We start from the raw sequence: 20,090 nt of genomic DNA, 5'->3' as shown, positions 1-20,090 counted from the left end.
AAGTGTTTTTAAGATTAGGAGAAGCATAAGCCTCAAAATATCCTCACCTAGGTATCAGCACACATGAAAATGCTTTACCCAACACGTGATCTGTGCCATTGTTCGCAAGTTAAGAGAAAACTTCATTAACTTCAAAAATCATTAAGAATACTCTTGGGAAGTAAAGAATCACCATTTTGTCCCCACAACTTGAGAAGGCAGGAAGAGATAAGTCAATTCAGGAAAGCTTAACTGCTTAACGTCATAGAGGAGTCAAAGTCTCATTGATATTAATAGGACCCAGTTCTCATCTGCCGTCTCTGAAGTACCCAGGTGGCTTGTGGCCTCAGTGGAGAGGGGAGGCAGCAGAGAAATAGATTGGCCAGCCACGTCTCTGCAATTTTGACAGTCTGTTTTGGTAAGAGCCAGATCATGTCCACTGCAGTTCTTGCGCGCTCTTTTCCCCATGTTCCTACTATGGGTGCTGGTGCAATCTGTAGGTGCTGGTGTTATATCAAGAAAGGTGAATTCTGAGTCCATGAGGGTGCAAAACAAAAAGCCAAAACTGGAGAATCCAAATCTTTCTAATGTTTGAAAGAAAGAAAGAATTGATTGATATCAGAACATCGGTTATTCAGAAAAACAAAAGGATTGCTACTTCAAAATGCAGACTCACTTTTATTCTTAAGGTAGTGTGAAGTTAGGCAGAATCCCTCCACTGTTGGTAGATGCAGGGCTTGCTGGAACATTGCTCCAATGCAACTTTAAACTTCTAACATGGAAAAGCTACAATGGTGGTGATGTGGATTAAAGCCTTGCAGTTTTAAATGTGGATTAATATGTCTAAGATTGGGCATCAAACCTTGAAAAAGCATAGATCAGTGTTGATTCTTGAAATTTTTGCCTGACTGTCTCAGCAGAACTTGGGTCTTGTAAGCATCTCATTTTGACTGTAGGGACAGATTTTGTTAATGGAAAGCCACCTGTGAGTTGCAAGGTAACAAGTTTACTCCCTTGTCTTCAAAAGGAAGTAAAAGTATGCAAGCATTCAGAGCTGGTGATGATCAGAGCAGTGAGTAGACTGATGATCTGCTTTTTCAGACTGGAGGAAAATCCCCCCAGCCCACTGTGTTTCAAAAAAACTGCTGTTTAAATCAGGTCTTCTTTTCAATAAGTGCCTGAATTCTAACCCTAAGATTTGCCAGAGGCTGAGGACACCAGAAATGCCGAATGTGGTAAATGAAGAACCACCTATTTCTTAAGCATTGCTTGCCAACAGGCTCCAAGAAAACTGAAGATGGGGAAAAAACAAGATTAAAGAAATCAAGAGGATGTTGGTAAGTGAGAGTGTCTAGCTGGGTAAGGAACCATGGATGTAATAACATATTCCACAAACAGGTTTTTTTCCCTTTCCTCCAGAGAAGGAAGTGAGTTTCTTCCAGTGCCTGACACAATGGCAGGTGATGAACCAGAAATCCTCCCCTTCTGTGAGAAAGGTGAAAGTCTGGCTAACATCTTAAAAACTCCAATATATTAATGTTCAAACTAGAGTTTTCCTACATCAACATTACCAGAATAAGCTCCAAATGTCTGCATCCCGGGCACCAGTTATCTTTTGCGTATTAACCAGCTGTATTTTGGGGGTATTTCAGGTCTTAAGAAAAAATCCCTTCATAAGTAGGCCAGACTGAACACAGAACAACTGAAGACTACTTTCATGGCTCATACCTGCTACTTCTATGTCCAAGGGATAGATATTGCCTCTGCAGTTTCTAACTACTTAAGAAGTTAACAAAACATTTTAAAGACATTCAGCTATATTAAATTACCATTTGGGAGCCCTCAATACAAAGTTACTATTTGAAGGTAAAATGATCATTCACTTATTAATACTATCCCCCAAAGTAAACTGTTAAATGTGCTGCTCTGCTGAGCACTTTGTACCTGGTGCTTGCAGCTGTCAGCTTGTGGGATGGATATAATTCAAGGCATTGCAGATGTTTCCAGGAAGAGACCTTTCCCCAGAATTTCCCCCTCACCACTGTCATGATTCCAGCTCCTCCAAAGGAGTTACTGAATAAGGAAATACATACATAGTAGCATAGTCTTGCTCTTACTGTGCCTTTAAAATGAATCATTCAGAGAAAAGAAGTAGCAGATACTTATCAATAAATATTTTATACAATTAGAAGGTTTCTATTTCTGGTACTTAAGCCTTAACTCAGACTGGAAATGGCTCTGGTGTCTCATGCCCACTGAGCCACCATGTCAATTGATGACAAAACCAGTCCTCAGCAACACAGCTACCTTCAGAAACGGTATGCTCAGAAAACCAATTGCAATTAAAAGCCTACCTAAAGCAATACATTTCAAAATTCACACATGATGGCAAGTGCTTCTTATCCCTTGAATGTTCAGACTGTAAAACATAGCTGAATAGGAACAATTTTTCTTTAAAGCACCACTGCCTAGCATTGGGAAAGAAGCTCAAAGCCACTGGAAACTTAGCAGCTCATCTGCTGACAGCTCTCATCCCTGCCTCACATAAGCTTGCCAGCAGCCACCTTAACAGAAAACCTGAAATTATATTATTAAGAGAAAATTACTTCAAAAAACTGTACAACACTATGGAATTGCTGTAAAGTGTCTAGTTTCTGTGAGTTACCTACATTATTTGGGCAAGGCACAGAATCACACTGGAGAGATAGAAATAAGCAAGTAAATACAATCTGGGAGAAAGAGAGGAAGATTAAGATATAAACTGAAAAAAACCTGAAAATTTAAGTTCATTTCCAGAGGTTTAGCTTCTAGAAGAATATATATATAGCAAATTCAATATGACCATGTAGATTTTTTCCCCCTGATTATTCTACCAAGCTGGGGAGAGTAATGGTTTGCCCACTTGATGAACAGATAGTAAGACCAGCAATCAAAATCTCTCTATAGGTCTTGAGACAGGAGCAGAAGGCAAGAAATATATGACAGTTTCCAACCAACTCCTTAGATGGTTTTGTTTTGGTTTTTATTTCTGTTTTCTTCAACCTTTCTGTGTTCTGTAACGGCTGCAGTGGTATACCAGACCTGCTGGTTGCTCTAGTGCAACTGAAGGGATGCTTTGCAAATGCAGACTCAGCCAGACTTCACTCTGGAGTGCTCTTGGGCCACTGGGTCCAGGCAGCCCAGTGCAGACAGCTGCTATGACTGCTCCCCACCGCATTCCCCTCAAGCCCACAGCCCCTGCTCTGCAGTGACCAGCCACAGACAAAATACATGGCAGTCTTCACTAGTTGGAGGCTCGATCTATTACCACAGGTAATATATTGGCACTATCATCCATGGGAATAAGAAGGAGGTAAAACAAAAGCCATCAAGACAAGAGCTGTAGAATCGTTTATCCTCCTGCCTATATGTATATACACACACATATACATGATACCTGTAATTGATCAACAAATCACTCTATAATACTCTATGCAGAGAGCAACTATTTGTCTTTTGTCTGTATCATTGGAAGCTTCCAGAGTTTCCATGTAGGGATGCTCAAAATCAACTCCTAAACCCTTGGCAACTAATGTTAAAAAGCTCATTTTATAAAGAGCATCTAGGCTTCAAAAGTTCCAATGAAAACTGTTTGGATAACTAAACTGCTTAGCATTTTTGAAAATTACACTACTTTTCTTTATATTGACACACATTCATTGAGAAACTTCATCTGAGAGGGCTGAAAATTTTCATTGTTAGAACTGGCCAGAATAGAAAGTTAACTAAATATAATAAAAATGAAAAGTAGTTCTCATTGTTTCAGATATCATGAACACTTCAGAAGAACCCTGTGCCACCAGGCGCAATTAAGTAATCTGGCTAGGCAGCTACAACAAACTATTGCAGAACTTCTCTGAATTACCTTCTCATTCAAATAGCTCCTCAACAGGAGGATGGGAAAAGAAGGTGTGTTGCTCTGAACAAATTCAACTACTATCTGCATTTCTCGGGAGGTGGAGAATTATTATAAAACTGGGTAACCAAGGACAAACAAATGTTTATAAAAGTCTTCTATGTGATTGTTTTTTTAAAAAGTAAAATATCTCCACTAAGAATGCCATTCTTCAATCACTGTTTTGTGAAATCAACAGACCTCCAGAGCTTGTATCATATCAAACCTTGGCATCATAGAAACAATTGAATGAAGTTGGACACTTCTGTTGGGCCTTGACAAATAACTCTCTGGAATAAAAAAAAAAAAAAAAAAAAAAAAAAAAAAAAAGGACAAAACAAAACACTGAAAAGACTGACCTAAATGTAGTTAGAACAAATGTTCTGCCTGCAGGATTCTTCATAGACCTCCCTCCTAATGTTACAATTATAGCTTTCTTTTAAGCTTATTCTGTTACTTGTGCTTTAGCAAGCTGCAAAGCAAGAAATAATTCTGCCCTATAAAGGTTAAAGTTGCAGTTTCAAAGCACAGTAACTCAAGGTGTGATACACTAGCAACGGCCTCTCAAGGTGTTTTTGTATTCAACTTCTAGTGATTCAGTTGCTTAAGTCTAAAGAAATGTACAAAACAGAAAGTTTGGGTATTTTCGATTTGCAGGTCTGGGGCAACAGTAATGATTTGTTTTACAAGGTATCAGAGTTCATGGACAGTGAGCACAAACACCAAATGAAAAAGCCTAGAAAAATATAATGAAAAAGCAAATGCTTTTGTATACTGAAAAAGTTATACAGCAAAATAGGTCACAGTGGTGCAATACACTGTCATACAAAAACTCTCTTACTTCAAAGCTTTGAAAAAAAAAAAAAAAAGAAGTCCTGTTTTTTAAACTTGCATACTTCCTATGTAAAGTAAAACCTCTTTGTAACTAGTAACTAGAAGGCCTCTAGGAGGTACTGTGTCTCTGTTTCTGTAGGCCAAAAGAAGTTCCAAGATTGTCCCTGAGAACAGATAATTTCCTTCTTGGTGCCTATAAGAATCATTAAACACTTAGAATAGAATCATAGCATCATTTAGGTTGTAAAAGACCCTTAAGATCATGGAGTCCAACTGTTAACCTAACACTGCCAAGTCCATCACTAAACCATGTCCCTAAGTGCCACATCTACTCATCTTTTAAATACCTCCACATGTAGTGATGCAACCGCTTCCCTGGGCAGCCTGTTCCAATGCTTGACAATCCTTTTGGTGAAGAAATGTTTCCTATTATCCAATCTAAACCTCTCCCGGTGCAACCTGAAGCCATTTCCTCTTGTTCTATCACTTGTTAGTTGGGAGAAGAGACCGACCCCCACAGCGATAAGGTCTCCCCTCAGCCTCCTTTTTCCAGGCTAAACAACCCCAGTTGCCTCATCTGCTCCTCATAAGACTTGTGCTCTAGATCCTTCACCAGCTTCATTGCTCTTCTCTGGACACGCTCCAGCACCTCAATGTCTGTCTTGCAGTGAGGGGCCCCAAACCGAACACAAGATTCAAGGTGCAGCCTCACCAGTGCTGAGTACAGGGGGATGATCACTTCCTTACTCCCACAAACCAATTTCTTATCAGTCTAATGGCATAAAGAACTTAGGAAGGAAAACTGAGCTAGCAGGTGTACATGAAGAGGGAAGCACAGGTTTCATATAAAGTATTCATCTGCATTTCAGTGGAGCCTGTGTGCTACCCATTGATCCCATCTTCTGTGTGTAATGAGCACACAATGTAATTCTGAAAATGTGTTCCTGCGTTGAGGAGTGTTTCATAAAGATTGCAATTTCTAGAGTACTGATATTGAAATGTGCAAGGCTTTAGTACCGATGAATCACCCAGATAAAAGAACGACCAGCTGAGAAAACAGATTATGATGGGAAACCTCATACAGCTTTTGATTAAGCACTGCCCCCCTCCCATGCTATCTACCTTAATTGATTAAAAAAGTGGAGATAACTATTAATTAGTGCCCAGGCAGAGCTTCTCATCATCATTCTCTTAGTCATAGTTGTGGCAGCCATTACTGAAGTACAGAAGTTACAAAATGCCAAAGACTATTTTCCTGGGATTTCCTGCGAGTTAAGGACAATGTAATTGTATTTGGGGAAAAAAATAATAGTTGCTGTAAGAGGCAAAGGCTGAGAATTTCCATTTCATCTGCTAGCTCTTAATAAACTTTTGTTGCTAAACAGCTTAAGAACAACACCTTATAAAATTTACTATGAACATGCTACCAGAATGAAACAAAGAAAGCTGCTGCAGAAATCTGGACACTGAAAACAAAATCACAATTAGTACTTTCCCAGAGGAGCTATGAAGATTCACACCAGCTGAGGATCTGGCCTTGACCACTGGCCTGAAAGCCTGAATTGAAACCAGCAGCACGTTCCAAGACAGTTCTGCCTGGTCCCTGGTAGTTCACTGTGTACATTTAACCTAAGATGGAAAATTAATATTAATTCATTTTAAAGATGTGACATTTTGCAGACTTAACTGCAAGGTTACACTTTTCCATTGTCTTTCACAGAAATGGCAATATCCTTTGGAAGAACATCCTCCTTACTCTGAATAACTAGTAAGAGCAGTAACATTAGGTATTATTTTGTTGAACAGATGCCCAGCAAGACTGTATAAGCACAAAAATACTAGTTTGGAAAACAATATATCTTAAAGCAGAGGGATTTTGCATTTGGGTTAATCATTATAGTATAGATTTCTTTTGCAAAGGGACACCTTTACCTGAATTCTCTGGTTATTCTGGAGTGTTCTGCTCATGCTAAACATCTGTACAATTACTTATGTGTCTTTAAAGCCAGTTTTGGGGGATAAAATAATATATGTGTTTTTTTCAGTGACATGAAGTGGTTGATTCATACACTGAACATGTTTAAATTTACTCTTTTTTCCAAGGAGCTGAAAACATTGAAAATTTTGATCTTCCAAATTTTTATTACTATGCCCTAATTTAAAATATGTTAAACATAAAAGCACCAAAACCTCTCCCACATGGAAATGAAAACCAAAACCACTTCAGGCACACCTTCTATCCCATTGCAGTTTATGAATCTGAAAATATAAATCGATCAGTGTCAGCTTTTGAGATTTCCCATCGCTGACTCACTTTAAGTTCTCATGAATAGTCTGCAAGCAGAAATCTCAGCTCTTGGGTAGAAAAGAATCCCAAATTCATTTATGATTCATTCTGAAAATGAGAAGATAAAACAGAGAAGCTCTTTTATGGTATTTAAGAGTCCTTATTGCCAGGAAGAGCAGACAAATGGCATAGGAAGGAGGATGAATTGTGAGAGGCAGGACACAACTTTAATGAAAAAGGTTGAAAAGCTAAGGAAATCACTGGCCTTCCCTCTTGCACAGCATACGTTTTGCTAGCTCCACATAACATTTCAAAACTTAATCCCTTTGGTGGCCCCATTGCTTGGCCTCCCTCTGAATTCTCTTAATCCTTTCTGCACAGAAGAAGGATACCTTCAGCTCTTGCAGAAAGTCGATCTGCAGGGCTTTCAAGTGCCATGGAAACCAGACACAAATTGCAACTAACTAGGCATTCTTGCATTCCCTTCTAACATTAAAGATGCATGGAGTCACACCTTTCTATCTTAAACCTAAGCCTCCATCTAAAATGAAACTGAACTCTCTTGGCTCAAACAAAAAAACAGATTCTTCCTGACAGAGCAACAAATAGAGCCAAAAAACAGCTCTCACAAACATCTCAGCCACAAGGACAGAAGAACAATAAAAGCACACTGGCAGTCAGCTATCTGGAAAGGTTTTCAACAGGGCATGATAGACCCCTGTAAGCAACAGCTAGCTTTCCTAAACCTCTCCTCCCACCACCCTGCCCCAACTAACACGTACTGACGTTGGAAATTGGGAAAAAGAGAAGCTGTTCCCTGTCCTCACAGCAAATTTCCCTTCTGCACCTAAGGTAGGTTGAGCTCTTCCATGCGAAAGCAGAACTCATACCAGAGAACTCAAAGATTGCAATTCTCTGTATATGGTCCAAGAAACCTACCCTGCCTGAGAGGGAGAAAGGTTATTACTGCCATCTCTCACAGCATCATCTGAAACATGATTTTCTTTATTGACACAGAACTTCATTAAAAATGAAGGAGAACATGGCAACAGATTCGCAGTTGGAGTAAATTGCCATGTCTTCACTAGATTGCCTATTTCACTGAAAGGAGAATGTGAACATTCTCAGAACTCCAAATGCATGAAATTTATTTCAACTTTTTGTGAATCAAGGCACACATTGTTTGAGTGGGTCAGAATTTATTCAGCATGTGTAATAGGCTTGTGGTAAATTCTGAGACACAAGCTGGAAAACACTGTTATCTCATTATCTGTAATCTTGTGCTGTTCAAGAAATTTATTTTACTTCTAAAAAGCGAAAATAGAAAACTAAGTAATTTCAAGCTGTGCCATTGTTGGTTCACAGGTTAAAACTGAGTTTACCAGCTCTGTCAATAAACTGTACATTGACCTAGGAATACCAATGCATGTTACTGAATATAGGTATTAAAAACACTTTTGAAAGAGAAAAATGTCTATCCCCATTATTATAACCTAGAGGTCAGGCTTGCAGCTCTTCTTCACTTGAACGGCATCTGAGAGCATGATCCTATAGGCTACACATAGCCTTCAGCTTCCACAGCCTTCAGCAAGTACATCCAAACTGTAGGGGCTGTTTCACAGCATCTGGTGCTGTCCTTGGTTGTTACTGGAAAGGGCCTTGGACATGTGGGCAAGTAGGAAAACACTGTACTTCCCAGTACGTGGACGTCTGGGAGGCCAGGACTGGCAGTACTTTGTGGGACTCATCAACTTCACTATTTCAATGTCATCAGGAAGAAAGATCAGGAAGCCAACTTGGACTCCAGACTCTTGGTGTGAAACAAAGACAAGTCCTTACAAAAGAATTCCTGCAGAATTAACCTAGAAGCAACTCTGGGCAGAGATTTTAATTTTCATTCATTTTGAAAAGATAATACATGGATAATGCAGAAAAAGAATCTCAGGTAGGTAAAGGCCCGTGTTCTCCAAAACAAACTATACCTATTTTCTCTAGCAACACAATTTTACAGCATACGTGTTGGGAAATCAGCTATTTCTGCAGTAGTGTCTCAATTTCTAACACGGAAATAGAGAGATAACCGAGTGCAGAAATGCATCTAGACAGCACATGAATAATTGCAGCACTTTCCATAGGGAAGAGAGTCTGGAAATCTGTACTGGCATAAAGAGTATGTCAGAAGCACCAAGAATAATAAAAAGAAATTAATCACCTCTCTCATACTCTGATGCTCTTTACTTGATCTATACACAACCTAACATTTAAGCCATCAGACTGACTTTTAGAGTGTGTATTTGGACCTGGAACGTCATGTAATCCAGGACCTTTCTCTAACTCAGGCTTGCTGATTTGATTTTTAAAACCCCTTTTCTCCCTACTTAAACACACTTGCATTTAGAGAAACAGATCAGTAGCAGTTATTTAGTTCTTACACACAGATTGTTACTCTAGAGCAGTGGGAATCTTCTGAGCATGGACTTTAAAAGGTGACAGACTATGTTTTGCTTTAAAAGCCCCCAGGGATTCTGTGACCCTGAAGATCTGGTCTTGAATAGAAGGAAGACACTGTTACAGAATCTGAGTGAGTTTTGTCCAGAGGTCAAATAGGAGAATATTGCAAGTAAAACAAAACTAAACAAAAAAACCCTCCCTTCCCAACTGTTGCACCTATTATTAACACGCCCTCAGAAACTAAAAGGACAGAACAAAACAGAGACTAGAAGCATGCTATAACACTAGGTGGTTCCTTTGAGAGGCTTCAATTTCGGTTCTGTTAAACCATTATCTCCAAATGAAAAAGTACAGGACTTTAACTGCCTGAACACAGCATGTATTTCTGAGTCTCAGAATCTTAGACATTTCTTCTAAAAGATACCGGATTTTGTCAATTCAAAATTGTTTGCAATTTGTCAAGGTAAAATATCATCACACCTGTTTAAAACTTCATAAATTCAAACAGATAGCAATCATATCTGCACTGATTGCTGAGCATATAATCTTCTGCCTCAGAAGCATTCAGGAATCAAAACCACATGCCACAGGTTACAATTCTGTCATCTCTTATAAAAATAAGAATGACCATGAGTGTTTAGGGAGATCTTAAGGGAAAAAAACCACCGCATGTTTTGCAGTTCTGGGAATATGTGACGGGCAGGAACTTCTGATGCCTTACACTGTGGCTGAAGCTGATTTACGACAAGTGGAGCTTCAATTTGCTTCCAAATGAATAGGGCTAATTAGTTCCTGATGCAAAAGAAAACATCTACTCCCATATCTGAATATTTGTAATAAATGCATTCATTTGGCTGTTACATTCTCACAGACACAGAGGAAAAAAATAAAAACTCAGGAGAGAAGAATATTCGGAGAGTTTCAATATGCTGTGCTGTGTCTTCACTGTTTCATCAGGCAAATGGCCAGAGCTATTGCCACAGAGACAGCTGGGATTTTGGCCCTTAAAAAAAGTAGATGGTTCTTGTGCTGCTCAATGGTCTCAACGTGGAAACAGCTCAACTTCAGAGACAGTGATAAGTGGGGGCCGGGAACTGGGAACAACTGGCTCAGCTCTTTCAGGCTTTGCTGTGCCCGGAGCTGTTTTATTTCCCTCTACTTCTCTAATCTTAAAGAAAAAGTTTGCCTTATATGACAGGCAACTGTATGTAAAAAGAGTATGTTGTCTTTCACGTGTTTTCTTCACAAATGAAGCTTCAAATAGTCTGTGACAAAGGAAGCTTAGGAAGCTATAAAGCTTTTTCGAATTTCACATTTTTAAAAGTATGTATATCATGTATCTGTTACAGTTTCTTAGCAAAAGGAAAGAGAAGAGTGCTTACGGTCAATCCTTGTTCTCCTGGCTTTCCTGGCTCACCCTTAAATAAGAAAAAAAAAAAAAAAAAAGTGAATAATTTCAGTAACATGTCTTGAATTCAGTTCTCTACCTTATAATATAGTATCCTAAAAATTCCATTCTTAAACAGGTATGGCAGCTGACTGCATGTTAAATATATTACTTTTTTGCCTTTTAAACTAGTGGGCTGAATCTCAGACATTTTAAGAGGCAAAATACTATTTCACAATCATGTAATGGTATAGTTCTTGAGGCAACAGTTAAGTATTGGTGTCCTAACTCTGTCCCTTGGTTCCAAACATAATATTCCATTCTTGTCAGTGATGCTAAAGGGACACAGAGAAAGGTTATTTTCACATATGTGCTGAATCCCACTGTTTACATGTTCCAAAATTACTGCTCTCTGTCATCACCTCAGCAGGCATAACTTACCATTGCAAATCTTCATGTTTCATAAACCATGAATATTGGTATTTTGAAGCCATGCAATAGTTACTCAGCTGCTAAATACCTGTATTTGCTTTCAAAACAGTAACCCATCATTTTTTTAAATGTATTCTCTTCCTGTGGGCACAGCTCTACATAAAGTGAGAAATTATCTTCTGCTATTTCTTCTCATATGAACACATACAACTGTCTGTAGAGACAGTAAAACATATCAGTCGTACAATACAGACTAAAAATACCCATCCAAAAATGAAAGTTCCTATCATTTCAGTGATCTGGCTTATAGATCACTCCCTTGTAAATCCAACAGAGTGTACGGCAGTCCATGTGCTGTTCTATCAGCACAGCTGCAGGATCTTCTTCAGCAACTTTGTCATAAAAGAAAACCTGCCAAAAAAAAGATGAGAACTGTTCTGATGTTGTTCTTGGCAACTGAAAAGAATCAGAACTGCTTCTCTGTGTTATGTGTGCACTGCATTCAGAAGCAAACACGCAGCATCTGCAAACACACTGAGATACCCAGGAGAGAGAAACCACACAGGCACAGGTTTCTGACAGCTAATCACCCAAGCTTGTTGGAATTTTCAGCTCGCTCTGAAGCCTTGTTAACTTATGCATACAGCAATCACACAGCCCGAAGTGAGCATCAAGATATCCCCATAAATGTTGGGAAATAATGGTGAAATAATTTCAAGAGTTTGTATCATATTCTACTGTCTTATTACCAGCAAAAAACCCTGTTCTTCTTTTACTTCTTTTTGGAGGTGTTAAAGTTTCAAAGTCTTTGTGTTGGCGCCTGTGTGATGCAAAGGGAAAGCACTTATTATAGGTAACACCCTGTAGGAAAGGAAGTATGTTCTGGTTCCAAAAGGCTCTTCTGTTGACATCCAAAAAAAGGCTCAGCAGAAGGCCGCACAACCCTTTCTTACAGCCCTACTCTTCCTTGGTGCTCTATCTGCTGGCAATTGGCCCAACAGTGTTTCCCTAACATTTCTACCTCCTTAGCCCTAAAGATTTCCTGTCCAAGAAACCAACACACTCTCAACTCTAGAAAGTTTAAGTATCTCTAACAGGATGCACACTTCTGGGATGCAAGGTGGCAATGGCACAGATGGAGACGTGTGGGCACAGATGGAGATGTGTGGGCACAGATGGAGACGTGTGGGCACACAGGCTGTTCTTCAACCCTGCTACACTTTGGAAGAGAAGTAATGGTGGCTGCTGGAGCTGCTCTCTGTGCCTTGCTACCTTGGCTGCCTAACATTCTCAGGCTGCACAGCAAGTGTATGGGCACGGGGGAAAGCAAGAGCCAAAACATCATCTTATAGCTCTGGTGATTGTAAATCTCCTTGCTTGAGAAGGACAGGCGGGAAGGGAAGCCCCTGCTTTGCCCAGCACTGCAAAAGAGGAAATGACTATCTTGTAATGGTGGTTGGCCACTGTAAGGACATCTAATAGTTGTGTGATGCTGCAACATCCCTACTCACAACACAGTACAGCTATCATTTTGTTGTCCAGCTCTTTAGCTCAAAGGTCCATATGCAAGCCTTTTAAAAAAACAAACCTCTGGGCTATGTTTTCCCTTTACAGCTCTCCTACTTGACTGTATATTACATAGCCATGTAGGAACAAGCCTTTTGAGGAACAGCAACATTAATCTGAGGATACAGGACAATAGCAAGGATCAAGATGGTAACAACAGTCAGCAATCTGGATGATTTCTATCTGACTGCTTGTTTGTATCTGATTCTAAAGCAATATTCTGAACAGATTTTCCATAATGCTAGAGGGCTTAAGATAGCCACGGCTTAAAGAAAACTATAAAAAGAAACTCTCTCTTGCCATCTAAAGTCAAAATCACTACAGAACGATTATAAAATGGAATGACCTCATTGCATAAAATGCATTACTTTCCTGTTATAAGAAGCACTAATGTTCCCTTTGCTAAAAAGCACAAAATCCCAAGCAACACATAGTCATGTAGTAATCAGCAACACCAGCTGATTCTGCTAGCCTCTTGTACATGAATTATAATAATGGTATCACTGCCGTCAGAAATGGGTTCTGGTTTCAGTCTCAGTCTCACTACATCAAACCAAAAGCAACTCTGCTAATCGCAGTCAATTTTACCACATTAAAAGAACACAAGGGGGGCCCAGATGAGGCCCAAAGCCTGATGTGCTTGTAGGACTAACAAGAAATGAGTAGGTAGTCAAAGTAAAGCATCGCAATGGAAGTAACAGACTTTTAATGTCATTCAGTAACCTTGAACTAGAACTTATAAGGGCAACGGTGGTAAAAAACAAAACAAAACAACAACTGCAGTAGGAACCTTAGAGGTCTTAATTGGCAAGCCTTGCTGGATTTTCACAGGAAATTTTAGCTGAGTCTTACTACTATCATCATGTTATATTATATTTGCACAATTAATACAATTTCACATGACTCAACCTGAATATGGTCAGAAAAGGAGTGTTAGCTATTTTCTTTCTTGGTTTTACCTAAAAAGGACTTGTAGGGAAATTTTATGCCTTCCTGTCCCAGCCACACATAACAAGCTATGCTTTTTCTTCAAAAAAACCCTGTTTCTGTTTCCAGTGCTGGTCCTCATCTTGATAATTCCCTATGTGTCCTCTCAACTATGATCTTTACTTATCATGGGTGGGGGTGTGGGGGGCATGTGTGTGCATCTGTAGATGTGACATTTCAGTTGCCATGTCTCCTTCCTGTCTGTGATTCTGTTTCCACACTGATAACACAGTGGCATTCATGATGAAAAGAGAGGTACTTGTTTCAAAAGAATGAAAATTAAGGAGGCTACAAAATATAAAACCAAAACCATACTCATGTTTTGATTAAAAAGTCATTTGTTCATCAATCTGTTTAAAAAGTGTTTAATCATCAGGTCACAAAGTGTCAAAAGTGGTGGGTTTGATCCTGTGCCCCAAAAAACTCAGTAAGCAATATAGTGGATTCTGTTGGTTGCTCTAGTGAAATATGAGGGATGAGCCAAAGAAAATGGTATTGTTCTACTTGTGTAAAGATGGCAGAATCTGACTCCAAACTTCATCATACTTTTGGCAGAATTTAGCAGTTTATTACTTTAATTCCATGATTTTTGAAGTTAAATCATTAGGAAGCAAGAAGTCAAGCCCATTTATGCTACAACGTCTCAAATTCAGCTTTATCTTGAAGTCTGAGTAGAAACATTTATTACTTGTGGATAGGGGCAGACCCTCCTCACACAGCTATTAAACATCAGTGAGCAACTGAGAAACCTTAGAATGTGTGGGGAAACTGTCAGGGGTGGGACGCAAGGAACCTAGGTGTTACTCTTGGCCCTGCTATAAACTTGCTCTTTGTGTCTGGGACTTCAGGTACACCATGAAATCTGCCGGTGGTTCAGTTTCCACATGTCTTACTTGCCAATCTTACCTCAGAAAACATCTCGGAAACTGAGCTGGCATACACTTGAGAGGAATTTGGACAGCATGTCAGCAACAGACTAACTCACCGGTATGCCAGGCATCCCACGAGGACCATCTTTGCCAGTATCTCCTGGGGGACCTCTGGGTCCTGGTGGCCCTGGAGGCCCAGGGGGTCCAGCTTGTCCTTGGTCCCCCTAAACCAACAAAAAACTCATCACAAGTTTGCTTCAGAGACATCAACCACGCAAGAAGACATTGATTTACCCAGAAAGAGCACAAGACAGGCTGGAAGAAGCTGCCATGAGCTGGACAGTGGCTTCTTCACTGCTTATGGCAGAGTCTGCACTTTGCCTTGAAGAACAGGGGTTTTTATCTGTCCAGTGCACTCAAAGAGCAGAAAGTTCAAATTCTAAACTGTTTGTCCTACCACAGAACATATGCCAAAATTTGGGGCAGCCTTGCAATATTTTACTCATCTAGCTCTCTAGAGCAAGTAACTGTTTTCAATAAGCAGCTGTTTGCTTCATGATTGACATAATCATAACAAAGCTGAGGTAAAAAAGTTGTATGTGAGAATACACAGTTTGCATGGCAATTTTCCAAGTCCATCATTGATGCATGGATAGATTTCAAAAATAAGCATGGGAAATAACTTCACCACTAAGTTGTACATAATTTTTCATCTGTTTTGGGGAACTGTTTTATAGTAACAATTGGCTAACTCTCTTAATGATTTTTACCTATTAATTTGTAAAAGTTAGTTTTTACGAGAGCTGCCAAAACATATGGACTTCCCCTTCAAAAAAAAAAAAAAAAGACACCAAAAAATGGTGCTCAAGTTATTTAATTTCCAGCACACCACTGCAAACTGCTGAAAAAAATTGGCTGCATCCTAAATGTGGATCATTTAGCAGTTACCCATAGCCTTTTAATTGTTAATATCGTCAATAGTTGCTTCAGTCCAAAATATTTTCAAATTAACAACCTGCTATGAGAAGGCATCTGACAAAAAGGTACAGCAAAGAGTAAACTGAATGCAAAGAGGAACCAGATTCCAGTGAGATGAAGCACTACCTTAATGAGGCGGCGTTTAATGAGCTGCTGATCAGCAGAGAGAAACCCATGATTGATTTTAGGAAACACCATCTGATCAGGCAGGTGAGGTCAAAGGTTGAAGATCAAAGATGAGAGAATTGAAGAATAGACATCAGAAGACCCGAGAAAGAAATAAAGACATATTCATTAGATTTGTAATAGCTAAAATAATATAAACCGGTGCTTATGCCTTACAGAAACTGTGCGTTTTCTTTTGAAGAAATTTACCTCTAATGTACAAGACATACTGCTTTATGAATTAATCATATACAATGAGTTAACTGCATAACTCTTTTCTCCCCAGATTTCCTGTGAGAATTCTTCACGTGTACTAATTTTTTCATTGCCTGGGCTCTAAAAATCAGTATTTTTATGCACTGTTCCTTCAGCAAAGCTTCTAGAGACAAAGCACCAGTTCAACTTTCAGTCAGATTTTCTAACCAGCATACTGTGCCATGAAGAATGATTTCATTTTAATAAGGACTGGAGTTCCAGCTTGACCAGATTGCTTCAATCCTTCCTGCTTAATTTGCAACTGCTCTTTGAAAAAATCTGTGTATACAGATTAAACCTCAGATATCTAACAGAAATAGCTGACTCTACATGTAACCAGGATAGAGTTCACTGACATTTTCCACACTCCTGTATGTCTCGGGGAAGCAGAACTAAAGAAAAATCTCATCTGAAAATAAAATACTGACCAAGATCATGGGGAATGTGGGTGTTTCCAGGGCTAACACTATACACGGTTATAGATTTGATCCCATGCTCTGCATCAGGAGTACTTATACCAATGCAAGGGCAGTGAGAGTTGACTTAGGTCCACCATAAGGATTCATTGGTATCCATGGTAAAAACAATTTTTCATGTGCACTTTTATGCTGATACAGAGAGACCTGACTGAACAGGTACATGTCAGCCACAAACCTTGACGGTGAGGATCTGATTACTGTGCAGAGCAGCGACTGTGGGGAAGCCTGGCAGACCCTAGGGACACAGCATAACATGGTACCAAAACAGCACAACACAAACGTCACAGAGACAATTTACTAACAGACAAACAGAACGAACACTATGTTTAGTATACCCCACATTGCCTACTGACAGGAAACAGCCTCTCTGTCATATGGGAAACAGAGATAAGTTTGCACTATACTGCAGATGCAGGTCGTTACTTTACAACAAGAATATCAAGAGATTTTTAGAAGGAGCAATCCCACAGAGGTGACTTTCCTTAAACTTACAATAAATTGTTATGATCATTTGACAGTTGTTAGACTATCAGCCAGCAGACGACAGCCATCTTCACTTAAAATCTGCGAAACCACTTCAAGAGAGCTACGTAGAAAGCTTTGACTCTGGATTGCTGCAGAACTGGCCAGCAGTGATGGTGGATTTTGAAGCGCTTTGTATAATTAACATCCTGCTCCTCACATTCTGTTTAACATATGACATTCAGCACATAAACTGGTAGTACATACACAATTATAAACACTGAACAACAATCTACTACTAGATCTTGGGTAGTCCAGAATGGCCAAAGTCAACATTTTCATGACATACATAGCAGCATTTTCATATCCAGGGCAAAATTCTTCCCCTCAAGCGCTGTACGTTGCATATGGTTTCTCATATTCTACTCTACCAGCATGTGCAGAACTTGCGTTTTACTGGTACAAAAAGAATAGTGTGCTAATTGTGGCCTGTTGTGACAATACAAGGGGTGAATTTTGCTCTCAGTTCAACACCTTTATTGTGCTGCCTTGTAGGGTGCAAATTAGACCTTCTGATAAAGCTGAAACCGTATACAGTTGGGGAGTGAATTCCAAAAGAAAGAAATCCCCAAGTCCTCTCTTTGTCTTTAGCACAGCACGCTGTCTGAAGCAGAGGCTTATTCAATGGCTGAGAGACATCAGGCTGAGGAACATAGAATAAAGCATAGTCTGGTAGCACTAAGAGTAACTTTCTGATGCATCCATGTCCTTCACTAGCACTCTTGAGTTGCACTCAGCAGCTTTATTCCTGATATACACCCATGAGACAAGGAAGTTGAGACCCTGTAAGTGGATCCCATAAAGCCAGCGGCAATTTTACCAGCCTTTCCACTTTGTTCTGACAAACCGTGGTATGGCTAACTGCACTGCTCAGTGACCTGAAATCTCCTCTTTAGAAACAAATAAAAAGAAAACAAAACCAAAACAGGCTAAAAATCCAAACATTTAAAGAAACTCACTCCTGAGACAGTGTTAAGACTGGAACGATACATCGTTTAGAAAACAGATGTATCAAATTTGCATTTATCTTACTATGGAATATAAGTTAAAGAAGTTATTAGATGGTAGTGTGCCAGAATCTTTACATCTGTGACTCATTAGCCCTGCTGTGCACATGATCCATTCCTCTTCTAGATAAAACTACAATACTCATGTAATGGAAATGAGTACAAACAAGAAACCTACAAAAGAACTAAAATCTGAGCAAGCATTAAACTTTAAATCTAATTTATTAAAAAAGAAAAAAAAAAAGGGATAAACTGAAAATCCTTTAACAACTTAATTTTCACTCATCAGCCTTTAGGATTACAGCACAGTACTTTTCAGTTACCTCCAAAAGTAGCATATTTGCAATGTGACATTTTAAAAAGTGGAAACTCAAAACTCCTATCAGGTTTGATTTCTTTAATATTGAACATGAAGGACAGCTGAGAATTAATTAAGAAAGGAGTTTAATCAGAAAACATACTGGTTTGCCATGAAAGAATTTTTTTCCTTGAGAAAAAATGAAGGAAGCTTGAAAGTTTTGTGTAGCTCCACACAAAAACATTTACATAGAGCACTTCCCAGTCCAGCCCCAGCATTCTCAATGCTCCTCAACACCACACAGACAAGTTCAAGAGTAGCTATCAGTACTACAGTTTTCTGCCTATATAAACAACACATGAGAAAAGAGGACAACACAGTTCTTCCATCAGCTGCTTACGAACTCCTTTGAGCTTGTTCCCAAGTAGAATAAAGCTTTCTTTCCTTTGCCCAAAGCAGGCAGAATCTCAAACCTAATGGTCAGAGACATGCAATGCCAGCTTGGGCCTGGATCATGTCCCCATAAGTTACATGCATATTTGGAGACAGCCAGAAACATGCGAATATTAAATGGAACCCAGCAAAGAAACCATAATGGGTGCATAGTTTTTGCATGTGTGGGAGGCTTTAGAAGGCATTGCATCTTCTGGCATCCATGAAAGATAATGTTGGCACACAAATGAACTTCTAAAAAGGCATAAAAAGAGCTATCCTTCCCACAAAATGAGTTCTCTTCCTTTCTTGTAACTCCGCTATAAATATAGCCACAACTATCCCCTAGATCTGTTTTATTTTTTCTCTATCTAGCGCTGTTCTCAAGGATGGAATCAAAGTTACTCAATTTTCTCTTTATTTGGTTTGATTCTTGAACTGCACATAGGAAGGCCTCTTGTTCTACACCCTGGGAGGCCCTCACAGAATACAAAACACTACAGTGACCAACAGCGACCACTGGCCCACTAAATTCCTCTGCTGACAGCAACTCAAGCTCACCCTGAAATGCTAGATGGTTACAATCTCTAAATTAACACATTTGTTGCACGCTTCACTGCAATTTTTGCCCAAACGCCAAGCAAAACATGATGCTTGGTGGAAGCTAAAGGGCATGTGACCACATAATGCAGTGTCCTGCTCACCTGCCTGGAAATGTAGATAAAGCTTAGTCATCCCCATACAATGGCTACTGAGAAAACTGAAGGATGCCAGATTATCATATCATTCTCTCTGTCTTGTTTTTTACTTAGGTGAAATAGCTCTCCGGTTACATCCACCACAGCCTTCAAAGATGTAATTCTCACTAGCACTCCTCGATTTTTCACAGTATATTCAGCTTTGTGCACTGGTCTCCATGAGCTCAATATTATAAGGTCATTATAACCTTGTCGTATGGCAAGTATTAAGCAACAGCATTACTGGTTTTACACTATGCTGTGTACACTCCGTTTTGACTATTGCATTTGCTTAGTATAGTAAATGTCACAGTCCTTAGGATTTTCCTTCTGACCTGCCAATAAACCCAAGCTGCACAAGCTTACATGTTCCTGTGAAGACATGGTAAATGAGACGGGAATTACCACCTGCTGTTCACTTGCACTTCCTAAGGTTACAGCCAGCTGCTGCTATTTCACATCACATCACACAGGCTTTGGGCCAGAGTGAT

At 39.5% G+C, this 20,090-nt stretch overlaps 1 protein-coding gene across 5 annotated transcripts in view; it reads right to left on the bottom strand.

Moving 5' to 3' along the window:
* The window catches only part of COL25A1 (collagen type XXV alpha 1 chain), a 321,970-nt gene that overhangs the window by 82,561 nt on the left and 219,319 nt on the right, over nt 1-20,090 (bottom strand). For all 5 annotated transcript variants that reach the window (XM_042796993.1, XM_042796997.1, XM_042796996.1 and 2 more), the window contains exons 8-10: nt 15,831-15,902; nt 14,843-14,950; nt 10,868-10,903 (exon numbers count right to left, since the gene is read on the bottom strand). In XM_042796993.1, coding sequence (XP_042652927.1) covers nt 10,868-10,903; nt 14,843-14,950; nt 15,831-15,902 — 216 coding nt within the window. The remainder of the gene's footprint in view (nt 1-10,867; nt 10,904-14,842; nt 14,951-15,830; nt 15,903-20,090) is intronic.

This window comes from Tyto alba, unplaced genomic scaffold (genome assembly GCF_018691265.1).
Source record: "Tyto alba isolate M040663 unplaced genomic scaffold, T.alba_DEE_v4.0 Super-Scaffold_23, whole genome shotgun sequence".
Classification (NCBI taxonomy): Eukaryota; Metazoa; Chordata; class Aves; order Strigiformes; family Tytonidae; genus Tyto; species Tyto alba.
This window is presented reverse-complemented; position numbering and strand designations above follow the sequence as displayed.